The 21,788-nt window shown below is 32.7% G+C and overlaps 1 protein-coding gene across 2 annotated transcripts; it reads right to left on the reverse strand.

The window, feature by feature from the left end:
* Positions 1-3,111: 3,111 nt before the first annotated feature.
* LOC120143198 (dnaJ homolog subfamily B member 3-like) lies at positions 3,112-5,300 on the reverse strand. 2 transcript variants are annotated; one of them, XM_039157585.1, is made up of 6 exons: positions 5,121-5,300; positions 4,956-5,033; positions 4,793-4,871; positions 3,736-3,809; positions 3,554-3,642; positions 3,113-3,515 (listed from the first exon to the last, which is right to left on the reverse strand). In XM_039157585.1, the coding sequence occupies exons 1-5, from the start codon at positions 5,217-5,219 to the stop codon at positions 3,571-3,573; spliced, it is 402 nt and encodes a 133-aa protein (XP_039013516.1). In that variant the 5' UTR covers positions 5,220-5,300; the 3' UTR covers positions 3,113-3,515; positions 3,554-3,570. The 2 variants fall into 2 exon arrangements, with proteins under 2 accessions (XP_039013515.1, XP_039013516.1); XM_039157584.1 differs by having other exon boundaries at positions 3,112-3,642.
* Between the last annotated feature and the right edge of the window lie 16,488 nt (positions 5,301-21,788).

Here is a 21,788-nt window from a genome sequence, read left to right on the forward strand (position 1 = left end):
ATGGTGTCCGACCTACCTAAATTCGTTTTAAAGTGGTCGGTGGCGACTCCAATTCATTTAATTCAAGTCGAAACCCAATTCCGGGTCCAACCGAAATACGATTCCGACATAAAGCATATCAAATTATTGTTCATAATTGATGAAAAAGTTGGTCTGAAAATTAAAATACATATTCTTAGAAGTATCAAAATAAAATGGAGGGAGTAAATCAGTCTAAATGCATAGTATAGGACCTTTAGTAAAATTTAACCTTTCACGCCTAGTTTAGGAGGCTAAAATGGTAATTGAGAAAATGATATTAGAACAATTATTGTTCGTTGGTTGGGTGTTATTTTTAAAATAGATACTGATTATGAGTCGAGGAAAGTGGGACTGATTTGAAAAGTAATGGGAAATTTAAAATGGAATTCCGGAGATAAGATTAACATTGTTGGTAAGTGGGACCCAACCCAGCTCGAAACGGTGAGTTTCATGAATGATAACGTCTCTTGCTCAGTCATCCAAAGTAGGGGTGTAAACTAGCCAAGTCGAGTTCGAGTATTGTTAAGCTCGACTCGACTCGAAAATTCTGAAATTGAGTTAGACTCGACTCGAAAATTCGTGAGCTTAAATTTTTCAAACTCGACTCGAACTCGAAATCCTGAACTGAAGCTCGTGAGCAGCTCGAAAAGTCTCGAAATGAAGAAAAAAATTCTTAAACTTAATTCGATTGAAGCCTCAAACTCGAACTCGATCCTGAACCTTAAATACATGAAAATCTTAATGTATTCTCTTTAAAAAAATCAATACATAAATATTAATATTTTTAATATTTTTTTTAAAAAAAATATTATCTTATATATTATATTTTCGAGCTGGTCACAAGCTTTTCGAGACGAGTATCAAATAGCTCGTTTCGGCTTTTTAAGAATTCGAGTCAAACTCAAGCTAGAGTCGAGTCCATTCAATCCTAGTATTTATCGAGCATTGATCGAGTCGATCTCGAGTAGCTCACGATCTGTCTCGTCTCATTTACAACCCTAATCCAAAGGCATCTTCTATCGTTGTCTCTTTTGGCGGCTTTCATTCAGCTCCAAGCAGGCAAACAAATAAAAAATATGAAGTCTAATTTTCCGACTTATTAGTAAATTGGCCCTAAAACTATATTTTAACTTTCACATTGGTCCTTAAAGTTTTTTTAATAGATAGTGATACCTAAATTATTGTTTTTTTTTCCTCGTGTCACCCCAAAAGTGTATATCACCTAATAAAAACACATCACATAACATACGACATAACTTTATTGATTGTTATTGTTTTAGGGTATATTAAAAACAAATTTTGAAAATTAAGGTATAGTTGAAGGACGAGTTTAAGAATAGTACCTTTATTTTTTACTCGTTACAAAATGTTTAAAGGAATTTGATATCATTTTATTCAATAACATCGAGTAAATTATAAAAATTTGGTCAACTCATTGAATGACTATAATGATTTGAACAATTGAGTGTGCGTTTGTAGGATTTACGTGTGTCACCGATGATTAAATAAGATTATAAACATATATTACTTTATAATCATCGTAAACTATTAAAAAAATAAAAATTTGGTTAAAATAAGCTTACCAAGTAAGGTTTATTATGACGTTTACTGTGGAAAAAACGACTAACCTATGGTTAAACTAAGTTGATTAAGTATTTAATTTATTTTTGGGTAAATTATATATTTAGTAACTGGATTTTACTTTTTCTCCTATTTTACTCACTTTACTTTAAATTTTTTCAGTTTTCTCACTTAACTTAATACATTGATTTTTTTTCACCAGTCGTTTTTCTCACTATTCACTAATGACGTTATAAATGGACTTATTTTATATAGATGCAAAACGACGTCGTTTTGATGAACATTTTTTCTAAAATGACATCATTTTAACTATTTAATGGCGGACTGGGCAAAAAAACCTGTGAGAAAATTGAGAACTTCTAAAGTTCAGTGAGCAAAATAGGAGAGAGTAAAATTTAGTGATGAAATTTATAATTTACCCTTTATTTTTTTAAAGTATTATAATCCATATTGATAATTGATGTAATTGATTTTTAGTACGAGAAAGGGTGAAGTATGGATAGGGCTTAAATTTAGACTGCTTTCAGTGGGTTGAATCAAATTGATTGTGCTTGGGGAGATAATGCAAACCATATCATTATCAAAAGGAAAGAATATCTATTAAACAGATAATCTAATATTATTATCAATTTAGAATTGGATCAATTGATATTTGATGTAACTACAAACACATTTAAACACGTATCATTCTCGTCAATTAGAGCTATGAGTTGATTAGATATTGTATAAAAAGCAAAATAATTCCATAAGCATATTCCTTTCTATATATATATATACTCGGTTATTAAATTAAATTTAATTATTTGTAATTAAACATGCGAGACATGTTGTATTAATAGATATCTAAACTGAATCTACTAAACTATATATAATTACATTATAATTATAAGATTCTTTTTGATACAATAAAATTTAGGTTAGAAGTGACTTTCTCAGTTCAAAATCAAGGCATACCTAAGATCTAGTTAAGACTTAAATAAACATTTAAAGATTACCCACTAAGAGTAACGATAATTGGATTCAAAATTAACCGTAAAGCTCAAATTCTTAAATCTCAATTACTTGTGGCAACATTCACTTACATTATAATTATAAGATTATTACTCATAACAATAATACTTATTACATAAAAAGTTGGCTGTTAAAAAATTATATGAATTCCTAAAAGAAAGATTCAGTCGTTTACTCGTTACAAATGTTAACTATCAGTTCCCATAAGCAGTTAATTTACCTATATGACTAATCATGCCTGCAACAATCATCAATAATAAAATATATTTTCTCATACAAAAGGAATTTATTATAAACATTGGAAACTAATTGACTTTCGTTATTATTTTGCCTTAAATATTTCAAACTGCACTCAAAGCAAGGCAATTCATTTTTGTAGGAACTTTTGTACTGGAAATAATATCTCCACTTGGCTCCTTTGGGATGTAAAATATGTATCTTTCTCACCATCCTCATAGTATACCGAGACCAATGTATGCATTTTGATTAGGGTCATATTCTATGATTACGATTCTACCATATATGTCTACACATTAGCTTTCGCTAGAATCGGTGAACTTGAGCCACTGACTAGACTAATATCAATGTCTGAACTAACAAGTTACCAAGACAAGTAAAAGAGAAAGAGCACTGGCCAACCCATTAACTAGCTAGTAGTAGAATATTGGTTCCCATAATATATTGCTCCTACATTCCTACCTAACAAGAAAACACCAACAACAGCCCTACTAATAACAGGCATGCATTTGACGACTGGTCATACCCTCATAAGACGGACAAGCATAAGATGTTACAGATTACATGAATTTCTCTGCTTCACAACCGTTGTATAACATAACCTTGTAATACATCGAAGCTTGTTCTCATTCTCAACTGCACTGTCAACAAATCTGGTTTTCTCAAAGTTCGAGCATTGCGACAATAAACAGAAAGGACCTTGGTTCCTCCTGTCAGGCCTTACCAAATAGATTGCCTAACCCCAAGACCATTACATGTTAATATAAGGCCCTTGTAACGGTTAAGGTACTCCTGCAGCCAGTGAATTAAAACATAAACTCTAATCCATCTGGAAGTATAAAAGTATATATACATACTTAAAAGCATGACGGGAGAAATTCTTACAATTATGTCATTGTCGTAAGCGTACAACATCCCCTTCTTGTCATATTCACTCCTCTTGACTGGATCAATTAGCACTGTTAATTGAAGCCAAAGCAGTTAATGATTAATTTCAAATTCATATTCACAAGCATGTAAATATACTTACTACTCTTTTTTCAACCAAATGTTAGCGGTTCAAACAACTTCAAGTCTTCAACTATCATTAAACATATAAACTCAATTCACCAATTCATGCCAGTACACAGAACATGGTCATAGATTTGCTAGCTATTATATCAACCATGCACAATTTTCACTCCTCCCTTTAGTATAACATGGCTACCAAGTCATTAAGAAATAGCACGGCATTAACAATGTTGCAAATTTAAACCCAACATATTTTCATTCATGAATAACTGTTATAAATGATACTTTATTTATACCAGTACAGACCACCTTTAATAAGATGGTTTTTATAGGAGTAAGTTGTGCATCCTTGTTGAAATGCTCGGAAATAAAGAAAAAGGGTTACCCAAAAATAAAGAGGAATCATGAAGATATTTGCAACCATAATTATCTTTCAAATAAATCCATACCATGGGTAGACAGTGAAATCATAAACTAAAAAGCGAAGAACAATCAAAAGCATATAAAACTAATTAGATGCAACACCTTATGAATTCCAATTATCTTATAGCGACCCAAAGTTCTGTTTGCTCTGATGCTAAATTGCTAATGTTGCTTATCCTCCTCAACTGTTTCTCTTTTGGTATAATTATATTTTCCCAATTTATTTGAAATAAACTAAATGATGAACAAATCAATAAAAGAGAGGCAATGTAGACAGAATATTCGCAAGAAAAAAATTAATATGCAGATTATGGAAGATATATAGCATAAATTCAATGGTTCCCTTACACAAAAGATTAAACGAAAACTATGCAACATCAGAATAATGAAAACGAATACAGAAAACCCATGTATACATAAAAAAATCGAAGGAATCATAAATTTACTCAAAAAGCAAGCGAACACCTAAACAGAAAAGAAGAAATGATAGCGAAAGAAAGATGGTTACCCTGATAAGCCTCGTTTATCTCTTGAAATCTTGAAGTGGCGTTATTCTCATCTTCCTTTTGCTTATCTGGATGCCATTTCTGCAGAAACAACCCCATATATAAGAAGAAGGAATATAAATATAAAGAAATCAATTTAGCTTTTGAGAAAAGAAAAAATGGAACCAGTGCAAGACGGATATAATTGGAGCGAATAGCATCCTCCGTGGCATCGTAATCAATTTCCAATATCTTATAATAATCCTGCATTTAAACAAGCAGTTCAGAACACACGCAGATTTCTAAGATCTCTCTTCTTTCTTAAATTTTAACACTAGGAATTGTGTTTACCTTGGGCTTGGAAACTAGAGAAAGAAAGTCGAAATTGAGGTTATAATCTTGCTCCGCCTTTTGTGCTTCGTCAGGATGATCGTCCCAGTCGACTATCATCGTCGACGTAAAGCCACGATATTTAAAAGTAAACGGCGGTTGCCGGCAGCGGCGTGAGATTTAGACACTACCGTAATTTGTCTACGGTACGTAATATTTTTACGACTAGAGAACAAGTAGTTTCTAGATATTAATAGCAGGCTTAAAAGACAAATTAGCCCCTAAAGTATGGCCAGATTCTTATTTGGCCCTTGAAGTGTGTTTTTTTTCAATATTTTTAAAATCGGACCGGACATTAAATCGGTGAAGGTACTGGTTCACTGGTTCAACCGCGGTTGAACTGGATTTTATATAAAATAATATATTTTTTTATTTTACATAGTATTCAAAGCAACATTAATATATATGTAACATTTTTTTTAAGTTTACAATATTAAAAGGTATAAAAATATCACAAGTCATAACATATATAAATTAAAAATCATAAAATCAAGTGAAACAAAATGATTCAAATCAACTACAACATAATGTTTAAGGTAAAACATATTAAATAATAAATATAATTATATAACTATAATCAAACAAATAAAATTAGGGCTTAAAAAAAATCATAACAAATGATGTCATTTGGTTTAATTTTTTTTTAAAAAAACAATCTCACATGGCTAAAAAACATAAAAGAGCATCCCAAAAGTTTAAAGAGTAAAAATATGAGAACAAAACAATCCTACATGGTAAGAAACATAGAAGAACATCCCAACTTACTTCTATAAATAATAGAGGTAATTTGACATTCAAAATCATAGAGCCTTTTGGTGAGCACAGAGCGAATTATTTTTTCACTTCAATTGAGCTCAAATTTTAAGCTTCAATCGAATTTCTAAATTTTTTTGAGTTCGAGCTTTTTCGAGTTCAAGTTTTAATATTATATTTCGAGCTCGAGTTGAACTTGATAATTTTTAGCTTGTGAGTTTTTTAGTCGAGTTGAGCTTACTTTTAAAGTTTTCGAGTTCGAGTCGAGCTCAACAATACTCGAATTTGACTTGGCTCGTTGAACAAACGACGTCGTTTGGTTTAATTTTTTTTAAAGAAAAAAAGTGAACCGGTGATTCAAACCGGTTTTCAGCCGGTTCACCCCAATTCTACCGATTTTCAGCCGGTTCATTGCCAGCCCGGTTTTGTCAGGTAACCGGACTGAACAATGATTCACGGTTCAACCGATTGAACCGGCCGATCCAGTCCGATTTTGATAACCATGATTTTTTTAATGTGTGCCTTAAAGTTCTGTTCCGTCAATTTTAACATTTTTTTCTTTCACTCTAATTTTTTTTCAATTTTTTGTGCTGTCTTTTTTTTCTTTTTTTTTTTTGTTTAGGCCGCGACGACACAAATCTTAATGTTGGTTGTCGATCTTTGGTGACTATTAATTCTCTTGTTTTTATATTATGTCTTTTATTTTTTTTACTTGAGTCTTTAATTTTAAATAAGATTCTCTGTCTTTGTGACATGATTTTTTTTTGTTATTGTGGCATGATTCTCATAGTTTTTTATACGTTTTTCACATACCTTTGCTTTTGTTTTGGATCTCACACAAAATCTATCATGACATTTATTTTCTAATTAGTTAGTCGGTGATAACTTATAGTTAGATCCCTCTTTTAGTAAAAGTTTATTTGCCGATGTAATCAGATTGTGTAGCAAAGCAATTTGCCAGATTATTTTGTTCGCTCTCTACTCTTTTATCACTTAGTCAAGCGTCTCATTCGACATAGATAAATAGTTTTTATGGAGGTTATTAAATTTTGATGTTGGTCATCATTCTCATTGGAAGATTTTATTTTATTTTTCGTAACTTTAGTTTTAATTTTTTCTTTTGTATAAGTATTTTAATGACTATTGTCTTTAAATTTCTCTCTATATTTTGATGTATTGTAATTTTAAGTCCTTCCATTATTAATATAATCATGTTGCCATTGTAAAAAAAAAACTCTTTTATATGGCGTCGCTAAAAAATTAAACTTTTCTGAAATTAAAAAAAATATTATAACAGAGTTAAATATTTTTAATTTTTCATAATTACAATTTTTTAATTAAAGGGACCTAATAAAATTTTATTTGTTTTTTAAAAATATATATTTTTAATATTAATTAATATTTGTGGCCTCATTCTGACCATTCTTTTAAGGGTGAGAACCTCTAATCACCGAAAATATATAGATTCGCCTCTATCCTCTTACGTACATTGAGGCTCTCTTTGTGGGAATCCTTTACCACTGTCTCGAGGGGGAAAAAAGACTTCAGAAAAAATGATAAATTTTTTTTGGCGTAATTGGAAATTAAAAGTAAAAGAAATTTAAGATTTTTACTCTAACTTTTCCTTTAAATAGGAGGACGTAACTTTTCCCAATGATCATAATCTATGCCTCTGGTCTAGGCCAATGAAAAAACACATATAAGATTTTAGTTACTCATAGTAAATCATGATATTGGCTCCAAGAAACGATGCCTTTTAATGTGATAAATGTATTCTTCCACAAGTCAATTTAAATCATTTTATGATATTCTTTCGGTCAATAACGGATAAATGTTGTTTCAAATACAAAATCAAGGACTTCATCTCCGACAACATTGAAGCCAAGAATTGCTCCTTTGTATGGAGATCCCTCTCCAAAGTTTGGGATTTTATTAAAGGAAACGTTTTTTTGGTCGATTGGTGACGGGAAAGCATTAATTTTTGGACCGATGCTTGGATTCTAGGGATGAAGCCATTGGATGACAGGATCCTTTATAACCCCACCTGTCTCCATAACTGCACCCTTTGTGACTTCCCAACCCAATCTGGAAGCTCGGATACAACAAAGTTAAGAAGTCGGGTCAACGAGAACCTTTTCTGCGAGATCGTGACTATTCCTCCGCCTTGCCTGAGGCCAGTCTCGACCACCCTACCTAGAGCTGGTGTAACACCCAAATCCCATGGATTAGAATGCCACACAGGACTACCGAAGTGGTTAACCCAATTTTTTTTCTTGAAACCATACTCAATTTAAAGTATTTATACAAGGTATAAAATCATAACAATTTACAAAAATGGGGCCCTAATTTAAAAACTCGATAAATAGAATAAATAATTAAAATGTTACAAGCTGACTCATTTTAAATCATGACCCCTACATGCCCACTAAGACGTCATCACTGTGCACTGGTACTCCGTTGAGACTCCTCCGACGATGTCATTGTCCGATCGCCACGAAACTTGAAGCCTGCGAACGAAAACACATTCCGAACATTGAGCTTGCACGCCCCGCGTCACACAATACCTCTAACATACTACATTCTTTCATTAAATGATCATGCTAACAAAAGAAGACATGTGCATACAAATACACTCAAAAACATGCTGAGATAAGTCTAGTGGTGTGGTCGGAGGAATTTTACGTGTATATCGAGACAACACCCCTAGCTAACATAGTATGTCATGGGTACGCAAAAGCATATAAAAAAACATGAGATAGGTCTAGCAATATAGTAGGAGAAATTTTATATGCGTCTTAGACAACACGCTAGCCTATCTTGAAACGGGGTAGCCTCAGGGTAAGAAATGAAATTTTACGTGAATTGAAACTTAAATCCATAGTTTATCTCGACTACTCAAGAGTTTCGGGGTGAGGACCGATATTTTACATGCATCAAAAACTCAAATCCTGAACCCACATATAGGCTATAGAGAATTGGGTATGATCCAAAATTTTACGTGCATCAGATGTGTACATGGTCAAAGATATTCGAATATCATAACATAGAAGTCAAACATCATAATGCTAGAGTAACAATGACCAATCTTATCTCATCCTAACTTGCTTGGTTTCTAGGTGAGTAATTAGTTACCTTAGTTGTTTCCACTTGTATTCGGGTACATAAAGCTTATACGACCTTAAAACCTCCAAATCTGAACATTTGAACCAACTGACAAATTTTCCCAATTCATGACGATGGTATCAATACTTTGCTAGCAGTATTGATACTGACCCATAGTGAGTATCAATACCAAAAATAACTTCGATGTTTGGGAAAAACCTCCAACATTTGAACATTATTGATATTGTTCTTCTAGTACCGATACTCAAGACATGAAGTGTCTTGTTTTAGGCACGAAATTGCCTCTCAAACTCACCCATTTGTCCTACTAAGGCTAACAAACATGATTAGAGTCTAATTTGAGATCTTAGGGGTAAAAAAGAGTCACATTTCATGCTTATAAACAAAAACTTGGAATTTACCATGAATTACCTGTAAATGATTCATAAACCTAAAAACCAATCATGCACATCAAAAGAGCTACTTGTGGTATAGACAAAATAGAATGGTGTTACTACTATTCACTTGTTGGGTCACCTGTTAACCTGACGTTCGACTTAGGTTTGCTAATTAGTGGCGACACTCTAGTCATTCTCATCATGATTTCCCTCGATTCACCCTTGAATTAGAGAGACGAATGACACACTCTCATCATGTGTAAGTAACTCGTATAGGTTATTTTATTCATTGAGACATATAAGGGTAAATTGGTAATTTTAACCCCAAGTGCATTTTAGCGATGTCACACACTCGAGCTAGAAGCATGACCTTAATTGTAACACCCCCAACCCGTACCCGACCCGGATACGAGTCCGAGGTGTCACATTGACTTCTCAAACTTTGACTCTTGACAAAATTCAAAGAAAATTTAAAACTTTCCTTAGAGTAAAAGCAGTTTAGTTACATAATGTGACCACAATAACCAAAATCGATCAGAGCATATTTAACTCAATAAATTAGTACATGCCAAATATATTCAAAATAAAAAAAATCATTTAACTCATCTATTTTCTGATCTGAAATCTTGTAAGGGAGATGCTGACCTATATTGCTCCTCACAGCTTCCATATTCACTTTCTGTAACCTGCGTGTGAAACACTCACACGCTAAGTCGATGACTTAGTGAGGCATAAAGAAAACACATCTAATGGAATTCATACCCACTAATCATGCATGACTGTTTTATGCTATCAAATTATAGACAAACTAGAATGGTGTTACTACTATTCACTTGTTGGGTCACCTGTTAACCTGACGTTCGACTTAGGTTTGCTAATTAGTGGAGACACTCTAGTCATTCTCATCATGATTTCCCTCGATTCACCCTTGAATTAGAGAGACGAATGACACACTCTCATCATGTGTAAGTAACTCGTATAGGTTATTTTATTCATTGAGACATATAAGGGTAAATTGGTAATTTTAACCCCAAGTGCATTTTAGCGATGTCACACACTCGAGCTAGAAGCATGACCTTAATTGTAACACCCCCAACCCGTACCCGACCCGGATACGAGTCCGAGGTGTCACATTGACTTTTCAAACTTTGACTCTTGACAAAATTCAAAGAAAATTTAAAACTTTCCTTAGAGTAAAAGCAGTTTAGTTACATAATGTGACCACAATAACCAAAATCGATCAGAGCATATTTAACTCAATCAATTAGTACATGCCAACTATATTAAAAATAACAAAAATCATTTAACTCATCTATTTTCTGATCTGAAATCTTGTAAGGGAGATGCTGACCTATATTGCTCCTCACGGCTTCCATATTCACTTTCTGTAACCTGCGTGTGAAACACTTACACGCTAAGTCGATGACTTAGTGAGGCATAACGAAAACACATCTAATGGAATTCATACCCACTAATCATGCATGACTGTTTTATGCTATCAAATTATACAACTCATTTACATATACATCAACATATATTCATGTATATTATGTAATAGATACCATAACCCCTATCACACATATATCATATCATGCACACATCATATCACAAATCATATACATATATCACATACATTGTTCTCATATCACCAAGACATATATGCACTTCTACCATGTCACGACAAATACACATATCATTATATCAAATTATGTTCTCTTTTCAAAGCCCATGTACACATGTGAGAACTATAGATATGTGAGTCTATAGAGGTTGTCCACTATGCTATCACCACAGCTCGTATAATTGCGCCGAAGTGCCACGTAGAATTGCACCGGAGTGCCGCGTAGAATTGCACCGTAGTGCCATATAATAATGTCCATAAGGACTTCATATCATTCCTTAAGAATCATATACATATACTAGGGATCAAGTATGTGTCTCACCAGACTTCACACATGTTTCAAAGAATACATATATGTCCCGAAGGACCACATATCATTCCTTAAGAATCATATACATATACTAGGGATCAAGTATGTGTCTCACCAGACTTCACACATGTTCCAAAGAATACATATATGTCCCGAAGGACCACATATCATTCCTTAAGAATCATATACATATGCCAAGGATCAAATATGTGTCTCACCAGACTTCACACATGTTCCAAAGAATACATATATGTCCTGAAGGACCGCGTAGACCCTCAACACTCCGTCGTGTGAGCCGGTACTAAAGACTCCCCATGTCGAAGTCATCATCAAATCTGGCCAAACAGTACAAAAATCACTCAAATGAGTCAATACCAACCCAAATCCATCGAAAATCCATTAATTAATTTTGTTTACCTAAACCCTAATTTTTTCGAGAAAATCATTTCCCTACCCAATTGAGCTCATCATTTACATCTAAAAATCACCCCTAAATGGACATGCAAGATATATTTCGGGGACCATTTGAACAGAGGAAAAAAGAAATATCAAAAAGAAAAAAAAACTGAAAAGAAAAGGGATTTTTGAGCAAAAAAAGCGAACAAAAAGAACTAATAAACTCACATTTTTCTCAAATCTGAGACCATTTGCTTCACTAGAGAGGAGAAAAGCCATTGTCTAAGGTAAAGCCCTCGCTTTTAAGTTTAGGCCGTTCAATTTTGGGTTTTTTAGGTTTCACGAGGGGAGGAGATTTTTGTTTGGGGAAATCTTAGGGGTTCGAATTGGGTTTTTAGGACGTTAGAAGGGTCGAGAGGTGAGGAAGGAGTGTGGGTTCAGTCTACCCATTCTCACCGTCGATTTATGGCGGCAGGGAGTTCTCATTTCCTTTCTCGCGGTGAATAAAAGTTGAAAAATGAGAGAGTTTTCTTTAGCTCTCGTTTTAGGCTAAGGTTGAAATGAGGGAAATGAGGGTGGGATGCTGATTTTTGGCCTTGATTTTGGCTTTAAATTCAAGGCATTAAACGACATCGTTCCAATGAAGGGGTAAATGCGCATTTTTGCGTTTATTTTAGCCATTATATGTAAATCATGCATTTTATATTTCTAGTCCCACATTTATTGAATGTGCATTTTTGTAATCTTGTTGTTTATTATATATTTTTGCTAGTATTAGACATTACCCTCTTTATTTCTGAAATTTACATTTTGATTACTATCTTCATTTTTAGGTAAAATGTTGAATCATGTCTATTTGTTTTCCCTTCATTCCTTTTTAGTCCTTTACTTTACGATACAGAAAATGGTAATTTATGCATCAGGTCCTTAAAGTTAGCCTTGCATGCAGTTTTAGTCCTTGTTTAGATTTAGTCTAGTCTATTTACATGTCTAAACCCTGTTATCTTAATTAGGTTTATTTTGGACCTTTTTCAAAGTTATACATCTATTGTTTTGATCCTTATAATATTTTATTTTTTAGGACCTTATTTTCATGCCATATGTATGCACATACTATTTAATATATATTTTTCTATCATCGCAAACATTGACTAGTTTATGACGTAGTCGCTGAATCTATAATAATCATTTTTGAGAATCTTTGTCGTAGAATAGGTGTGAAAAACACTACTTTATAGAAGAAGTGTGATTCAAAACACCATTCAAACAAAATGGGAACTCAAAACAAATTGAGTATATTTTATGAAAAGTAATATTAATTATTTTTTCTTTAATTCTATCTTCTACATTTGCAATATGTGTTTCTTTAAATAGAAAATTATTTTATGCAATTAATGGTATAATATTTTTTTCATTCGATTATTATTTTTGATGAATTGAGGAGGGAATATTCTTTTTTAACAAGAAATAGAAGAAATAGCCTTCCCGTCAGAGGATGTGCGAATCTCAAAATTTCCTTTCAAATTAAATGATTTTTCCTAATAAATAATTCGAGGCAAATTAATTAAACTATAATAAATGAATCATATTCTAACTTTATATTCAATTTCCTAATTTTATTTCATCGACAATGTATAAGTGATTTGGTACCAATTTTGGGCGTAGTGGTAGTGATTTTTCTTCCCTACGCGTAACTGACTCATGAACCCATTAAATTGAGTTTTCGGTAAACGTGGACCGATTTATGTCCTTTAAATATTGTTATAAATATTTTAAAAGGGTTTTTAGGTATTCTCTACTTAACCTAAATGTTGATGGCGACTCCAAGAAAAATTAAGTAATTTTAAATAATGTCGTAAACAAACTTTCTATAAAAGCATAAAAACTATTTTTAAAAAAATGACGTTATGACAGTAAGCTTATGTAAAAAGGATCTCAAATACTTGCCAAAATAGCAGTAGTTATGAAGCTCTTCCCAAAATGCCAAGCTTCTTGAGAAAGTTTACTTACCGAATGTCTAATCATAAAATGCATTTGAGTCGCCCTTTTGGATTTTCAAATCAAATAATTTATTTGGTTTCAAGACGCCCTTTGTAGGTTTTCATCTTGAACCCTCATTTTATTTATTTCCTTTTTCTTTTTTTCTCTTCTTTTTTTCTCATTTTTCTTTTTCTTTTTCTTCAAGCTTAGTATTTCTTGACATAAATTGAGTTTACTAGCTTTTTCAACTTATCTCCATCCATTTCTATTAATATTAATGCTCCTCTGGAAAAGTTCTTCTTAAAGACATATAACCCTTCCCAATTAGGTATCCATTTCCCACATAAATCTTTATGAATTGGCAAGAACTTTTTAAGCATTAGATCACCCTCTAAGATTTTGCTTAGACGAACTTTCTTTTTATGAGGTAAAATCATATGCTTCTGGTACATTTGTCCATGACAAATAGTTTTTAATTTGTTCTCTTCGATAAGATTCAACTAATCATATCGAGATTGAACCCACTCAGCTTCATCCAACTTTACGACGACTAAGACTCTAAGTGTAATGCCATGAATTTCGGGTTAGGAGTTTCGAGTTTATTAGTTAAGGCCTTAGAATAATATCCCCTAACCCATGAAGCTTTCAACCCAAGTGTTTTTTGATTTAGGCTTAGGATCAACCCAACAAGCTTGATTTTGGATGCTTTTAACCTTAACTTAAATGGGGAAGGACCATGAGGGTAATTTACCCATTTTTTTAAATCAAACTGAATTCCATTTAATGGGATGATCTCACGTTCTGAATTCTCATCCTTTTTTTCATATCAACCTTGTCTCTTCTTCCTCTTCACTTTTTGTTCATCTTCCGTCAAGATCTAAGTAAAATATAGGAAATTTACGTTATTCCAATATTCTATTGAAATTAAAAGGTAATATTCATCATCCCCATCCACGAAGCTTTCATTCAAACCCACTTTTGCAAGTTTTAGCCAAGTTTCCCAAAAACATGTTTTAGTAGGTGTTTAAGGAACCTTGAGTTCTAGCAAGTTTTATGGGTTTTAAGTTGTAAGAAAATGTTTTAGACGTCATTATATGATTTAAAATGAGCTTACAACTCATTAAAACTCATTTTAATTAGTGCAAGAGTAAGGGAAGACCTCCAAGGATAGAGGAATGGAAAAGCTTACCCTTGGGTGATTGAAGGGTGTTTTCAGTTACCTAAGCTCAAGTTAACATGATTCTGACTTGTCTATACCTCATGTAGTTCATTTTTTGTGCATTATGGTTTGTTTTGTTCATGAAGCATGCTAGAGTAATTTCCATGGCAAGATTCGTATTTGTGTGCTGCAAGCATTAAAATTAGTACATTTTGACCTCCAAGACACTAAATAATATGTTAAGCACGTTTGCTAGTCTTAGGGAAATTGTTGGGTTGATTTTTGGGTGTTCTATGAGCTTAAGTAAATCATTCCCAGAAAAAAGATCGAACCCTCGACTAAAAGGATCGATCCCAAACTTTCTGTTGTATAAAAGATCGATCCCTTTCCAAAAGGATCGATCATTCAGGAAAAATGATTGATCCATAGACCAAAAGGATTGATCTCAAAATTTTTGCTGTGAAAAATATTGATTCCTCGAAAGAAATGATGGATCCCTTCACTGTTTTCTCTATGTAAAAGGGTAAAATTGCATTCATTAGTGGTCTAAGGTGTTGATAAATGTTGTCTTGAGCTCGACATGTTTGAATGAGTTTAGCTTGGTTCATTAGTTGACTTTCTTGAATACTCAAACCCTTAATCTGGATTCATTGATAATGAACAACTCGACTAATAACATTATGAAATAAAGTGATACAAAACTAGCCTTTGTTTGATACTTGGGAAATGGCTAGGTCACCCGAGTTACTTTAGCATTATGATGTTTATCTGTTATGTTATGTTATGTTGAAATCTGAATATATATTTTTGGGTACGCATTCAATGCACGTAAATTTTGGGTTGTTCAGGTATGAATTCTAATGCATGTAAATTCCAGAATTGTACCTTATGCTCAATTAGGTATGGGATGTGAGCTTTCGATGCACATAAATTCCAAACCTCCCCCGACCTCTTGAGGATCCGATGTAGACTAAGAGCTTTAAGTTCTGATGCACGTAAATTTTGGTTCTTACCTTGAAGCAATCACGTTCTAGATAGGATAGTGTATTGTTCGATATGCAAGTAATTCCTCTGATCATATTACTTGACATATATCATGTTTGATATGTACTTATGCATGTTTATGACTATACATACCAACATGTTCATGCAGCGAATACATGTAGTATCATTTAGTTATTTTCGTGTCACTAAGCTTGTGAGCTTAACGCATGAAATGTGTTTCCGTGCGCAAGTTAGCAGAGGGGATCGTTGAGGAGGCTTTCGCATTCGTACATTCCATACCATAAGATTAACAGAGTATGTCTTGAATTTATTTTAGAGGGCACGTATTTAGTATAAACCTTGTATAATCATGTCATAACTCTATTTTGGGATTTTCAAACTCTATGGTTATGTTGTACGTATTTTAGAGGACTCCTATATTTTGTAAATGTTGGATTTGATTTCCATTGCAAGTATGATTTATTATGATGTTAACAATTGTTTTCAAAGAAATTTTTGAGTTGACCATTTTGATAGTTCTGTGTGGCATCGTAATTCATGGATCTTCGGGTCGCACTAGATTAGGGTGTTATATTCAGTGAAGGAATCTGGACCTCAATAGGTAACACTACTTCCATTCCATAAACTAGAGAAAAATGTATATCCTTTATTAAGGACGCACTATAGTTTGGTATACATACAAGGAAAAATGAAACTTCTCATACTAGTCTCTATAAGTATCAATTGTCTTCGAGATAATCTTCTTGGTATTTTTATTTGCAACTTTCATTTCCCCATTCATCTTTGGGTGGTATGTTATTGAATTCAGATGTTTTATCTTAACTCCTCCACAAATTTATATCACCATTTCATTTTTTTAGATTAGTAGCATTATCTGAAATGATTCTTTCTGGTAGCTCATATCAACAAATAATCTTTTTTTAAAAACTTGCAAATAGTGGATCTTGTGATACTGACATATGAAGCATTATCCACCCATTTAGTGAAATAATCAATGACAAAAAAATGAAGCAATATTTGTTAGAATCTTTGGGTGTAATTGGCTAGATGAAGCCCATGGCCTATGTAGAAAATGGCTATGGCATAGTCATAACTTGAAAAGGTAAAGGAGGTGGATGAATTTTATTTGTATATACCTACATTTATGATATTTCCTCGAATAATCAATGCAATATCCTTCCATGGTAGACCAATAGAACCCATATCTCATGATTTTTCTAGCCATAGAGAAGTCATTTTCATGTGTACCACACATTCTAGCATGAACTTCCTTACGTATGTTCTTCGCTTATCGAGCATCAACACATCTTGACATTTAATCTCTGTCTATCTTATATAAGATTTCTCCATCGAGAACATATCTGGAAGCAATTCTCCTTATTTTCATTTTATCATTCTCAATGTCCTGTTGCATATATGTTTGAAATTTGATGTATTGTAGAATATGAAAACATCATGGAAGACCATCTTCTTTCTTTTCAATGTTCTGCAATACGCAAGGGTTCCATAGATTTTCATTCTAATTCGCAACATATCAGCTCACTTGTTAGCTTGGAACATTTTATCCAAACTAGCTAAAGCATCTGTCATTTGGTTCTCTTATCTAGGGATTTAAATGAAAGTGACCTCTTCAAATTAATTTAAGGACTAGTCTACGATATTTGAATAGTTTTGGATACTTTTTCTCTCACTCCCCTCGGAGTTGATAAATTACTAACGAAGAATCCTCATACACTTTTAAGATCTTAATTCTCCTTTAAATAGATACTCACAACCCATAGCACATCCTTCATACTCTACCACATTATTGGTGCAAAAGAATTCATGTCTAGTTGTGAAAAGATAGTAAACATTCTCTGGAGAGCAATAGTGCTCCAACTCCTCGTCCTATGGCATTTGATGTCCCATCAAAATAAAGCTTCCATGATCTTTATTCTACAATAGCTTTTTATTTGGTTGAGATACATATCCAACATCTAAAAAATTAAAAGTCAAAGACTCACAATCCTCCATGGCTCAACTTGCCAAATAATCTGCTATAATACTTCCCTTTTTTACTTTATGACTTATATACACAATATCAAACTCTGATAAAAACATCTTCTATTGAGCCATTATTCCAGTCGATGTTGATGTCTCCATCAATAACTTTAGTGAGTCCAGTCTAGATATTAACCAAGTGGTATAGTACAACATGTACTGTCAGAGCCTTCAAGTTGCCCAAACTAATGCACAACACATCTTTTGGACTGGTGGGTATAAATTTTACAATCAGTGAACTTCTTGCTCAAAAAATAGATGACCCTCTCTGTTTTTGGATGAATCATGTTACCCCAACACACATCCCTTTGAATTCTCATAATCTGTCAAGTAAAGAATCAATGATCTTTTTGGAAGTGACATTACTAAAATTGGAGAACTTGACAAGTATTCTTTAACCTTTTCTAGAGTTTCTTGGCATTCATCATCCCATACTCCTGGGTTATTGTTTCTAAGTAGTTTAAAAATTGGATCGTATTTTTTGGTTAATTGATAAATGAATCGAGATATATAATATAACCTCCTAAGAAAACCTTGAGTTTCTTTTTGAATACGAGGTGGTGGAAGATTATAAATTGCTTTGGCTTTGTCTTGATCAATATCAATTCGTTTATTGCTAACCACAAAAACCAAAAGTTTTCATGATATAACTCCAAAAGTGCACTTAGAGGGGTTGAGCTTCAACTGGTATTTATTCATCCTCTAGAAAAGTTTTCTCAAGTTCTGGATATGATCAGCTTCACTTTGGGACTTGGTGATCGTATTATCTACATACACTTCAATCTCTTTATGTATCATGCCATGGAAAAGAGTTACCACGAAATTTTGATAGTTGGCCCTAACACTCTTCAACACAAAATGCATTACTTTATAACAAAATGTACCCTACATTACGAGTTTCATTTTCTCCATGTATTTCATATTCACTTTTACTTGATTGTACCTTGAGAAACCATCAATGAAAGAGAATCACGACTCTATAACACCCCATACCCGGTCACGGAGAATAGCACGAGTAACCGAGCGTACATTAGATTTCAAACTTTCCAGATAAAACATAAACCCTAAACATGTATACTATACAGAAGCATTCAAATTTAAAACATGCATCATGCAAAACATGACAACGAATAAACACCAACAATTTAACATCACTTAAACAACCAATGTATTGCAAGATATATATTATTAACCAAGTATTGGTAAATCAATAATTTCACATCATCAAAAAGAATTAACTAGAAATACTAATTTTAGTTTACCAATATTTCAACTTAATTATTGACATGCAAAATTTCATCTTAATCGGATATCGTTTACCTAATTGAACATGCTTAGTTTAGGGACTAAAATGTAAACTTTTATATATATAAAAATAAACTAAAAACATGAAATTAAAGGTTCCATTAAGAAATTATTATCATTATAGAGTCATGGAACAAATTTCAACAAAATTTGAGTAAAAACCAAGCCTTAATTACAAAATCATGTTTATTGACCAAATTGAATACATTTTAAATTTCAGGGACCTTCTAAGGACTTAGGGAATATTTTAGGGCTTTAATGAATGATATTTTACCTATTTTCATCGAGCACAAAATGAAGGCATTGATCCCTTTTCACGAGAGATCGATTATTTACAAAATAATAGTTAAAAATTGAGCTAGGTATCGATCCTTTAGGAAAGGGATATATCCTTTACCTGATAGGATCGATCCTTTTGAGCAAGGGATCAATCTTTTTTCTGTAAAATGTATAAAATGCATATTAAGTTGCATGAATATGTATCCAATTTGTAATGAAATTAATCCTAAGGTATACGAACATGCTTGGACACTCTTAAACCAATTAGAACATGTCATAATACATATGTAGCATGCTTCATTACATCATTTAACATAACATACAAGTATTTACCATCCGAAGTCAAATTTTGCATAGAAATTCAACTTAAACACGGGTCACCTAATCATTTTTTCCATTACTGGTCATTTCATGCTTCATATGAGTCTCACATATTATGTCATCTTATTATAACTTGTTTAGGTGATCAAGACATGTATTTAACGGATAAATCATAGTTTGACCAAATTAGGCATACTTAGTAATATTTCATAACATGTAATCCAATATCAAAATTCATCATTTCATTATTCATTCAAGAATTAAAGTAAAACAAAAGTCATTATAGGTCACTTAAGCATTAACAAGTGTCACAATAACAAATCAACTTTAATCTTAAGTAAGGATCCTATATTGCCTCAAAATAACTTTACAAAAGCTCCCTTGTTTTGATCACTGCCAAGTTTCTTGCCCCTCAAGCTCTCAACCCTTCAAGTAAAGATTTGAAAAATATTGAACAATGAGTATGAACTATAGAGCTTTGTGAATGACTAAATATTCAAATATGATGTACATGCCAAGGCTCAAGGAAAGCATACCTAAATTCCATGAAACCTTACTTGTTTTTACCTCAATGATCATACCATAATGTCATGCTTCAATGTTCACTTGATGCATCATAAATGCAAACAAAATCCATTTTATAAACATACTTTACCTCATCATATTCCTTGCAGCAAATCACATACATACATGCACAATTACGTTTTCGGCAAAGTCACATACATCACACACAGTTTCCATTTAAGATCAATGACCTTTTATTTAAAACACAACTCACTCATTGGATAAACAAACTTCATACAACCCCACTCTATTTGTGGACTCACTTAGGTCCAACACCACATGATTCGGAGCAAAGCTCAATGCACCAACCTTACCCCGTATTTTTATTAGAGCATTGCTCAACTTACCAACCTTAACCTGTATAAACCTTTGTTCAAACACATATAGAAACCATATAGTACTCTTTAATAGGCATGCCTTTAATGTATGCAAAGGTCGCATTAAGAACAAATAGCCATTTAATCTAAGTTCACAAGAGTGGTTAACAAATGATGCATATATTATACACATATACACTTTCAAAATACACATTACAACAATTATCGGAAATGATTTTCATGATCAACCTTATATGGACCGAAAGTTGCTCACTCATCCATGGATAGTGATGTTGTTTCACTCCTCCTTAACACATTCATATATACACGCTTTCAAAATACAGTTTCAAAACCACAATACATCACTTGTAACACATATAGAATACATATATCAAAGTTCACATTTCATATCATATTCCACATTAATTGCGCATTTCAAATTCACATTCCATTAACCACATTCTTCTAATACACCATAATTAATAGTCACCATGTCATGTCACATATGAACTAACAATGATCGCATACTTTCATTATATCATAACTCATATTCATATTCTTTAGTCCTCATGCTTGCAAATATCGCTCTCTTCCAATGCATCACAAATCATAATTAACACATCAAAATTCACATGATTATCTCAATCATATTCTTTCAATGTATTCTTATCTCATAATCAACATACTTTATACACATGATCATAGTGATAATTCACTCCCAATGTTCCATAAATCATGTCATAACATATATGCTCCATTTGATCACATACTTTTATATATATATCATGAATCCATATTATCAATTACAAATAGAAAGTATACCTACTTTAAAACCTAAGATTTATATTAAACTTTCATTCAACATTGAACACATTGATAAGCAGTGAATGTACAACCACGCACATCAATGGTGCAATCACAGGATTCGACCCCAAACACTAACCAAACAACCATAAAAAATGATAAACCATTTCCCTCAATCTTACACACGTTAGGCACCTTAGAAAGAAATTTAACATATCAAACATATCACAAAACCATATAAATAAAGCAGAAAATTCTACTTCTAAAACATAACA

This window comes from Hibiscus syriacus, unplaced genomic scaffold, assembly GCF_006381635.1.
Source record: "Hibiscus syriacus cultivar Baekdansim isolate YM2019G1 unplaced genomic scaffold, ASM638163v2 tig00110839_pilon, whole genome shotgun sequence".
In the NCBI taxonomy this organism is placed as follows: domain Eukaryota; kingdom Viridiplantae; phylum Streptophyta; class Magnoliopsida; order Malvales; family Malvaceae; genus Hibiscus; species Hibiscus syriacus.

What these genes read in the sequence shown, in the direction of transcription:
- LOC120143198 (XM_039157584.1), bottom strand. Translation starts at nt 5,219, where the DNA reads ATGATAGTCGACTGGGACGATCATCCTGACGAAGCACAAAAGGCGGAG. An exon ending in CTCTAGTTTCCAAGCCCAAG is followed by an intron (nt 5,034 to 5,120) that starts GTAAACACAATT and finishes GTTTAAATGCAG; the next exon opens with GATTATTATAAGATATTGGA. An exon ending in GATAAACGAGGCTTATCAGG is followed by an intron (nt 3,810 to 4,792) that starts GTAACCATCTTT and finishes TTCAATTAACAG; the next exon opens with TGCTAATTGATCCAGTCAAG.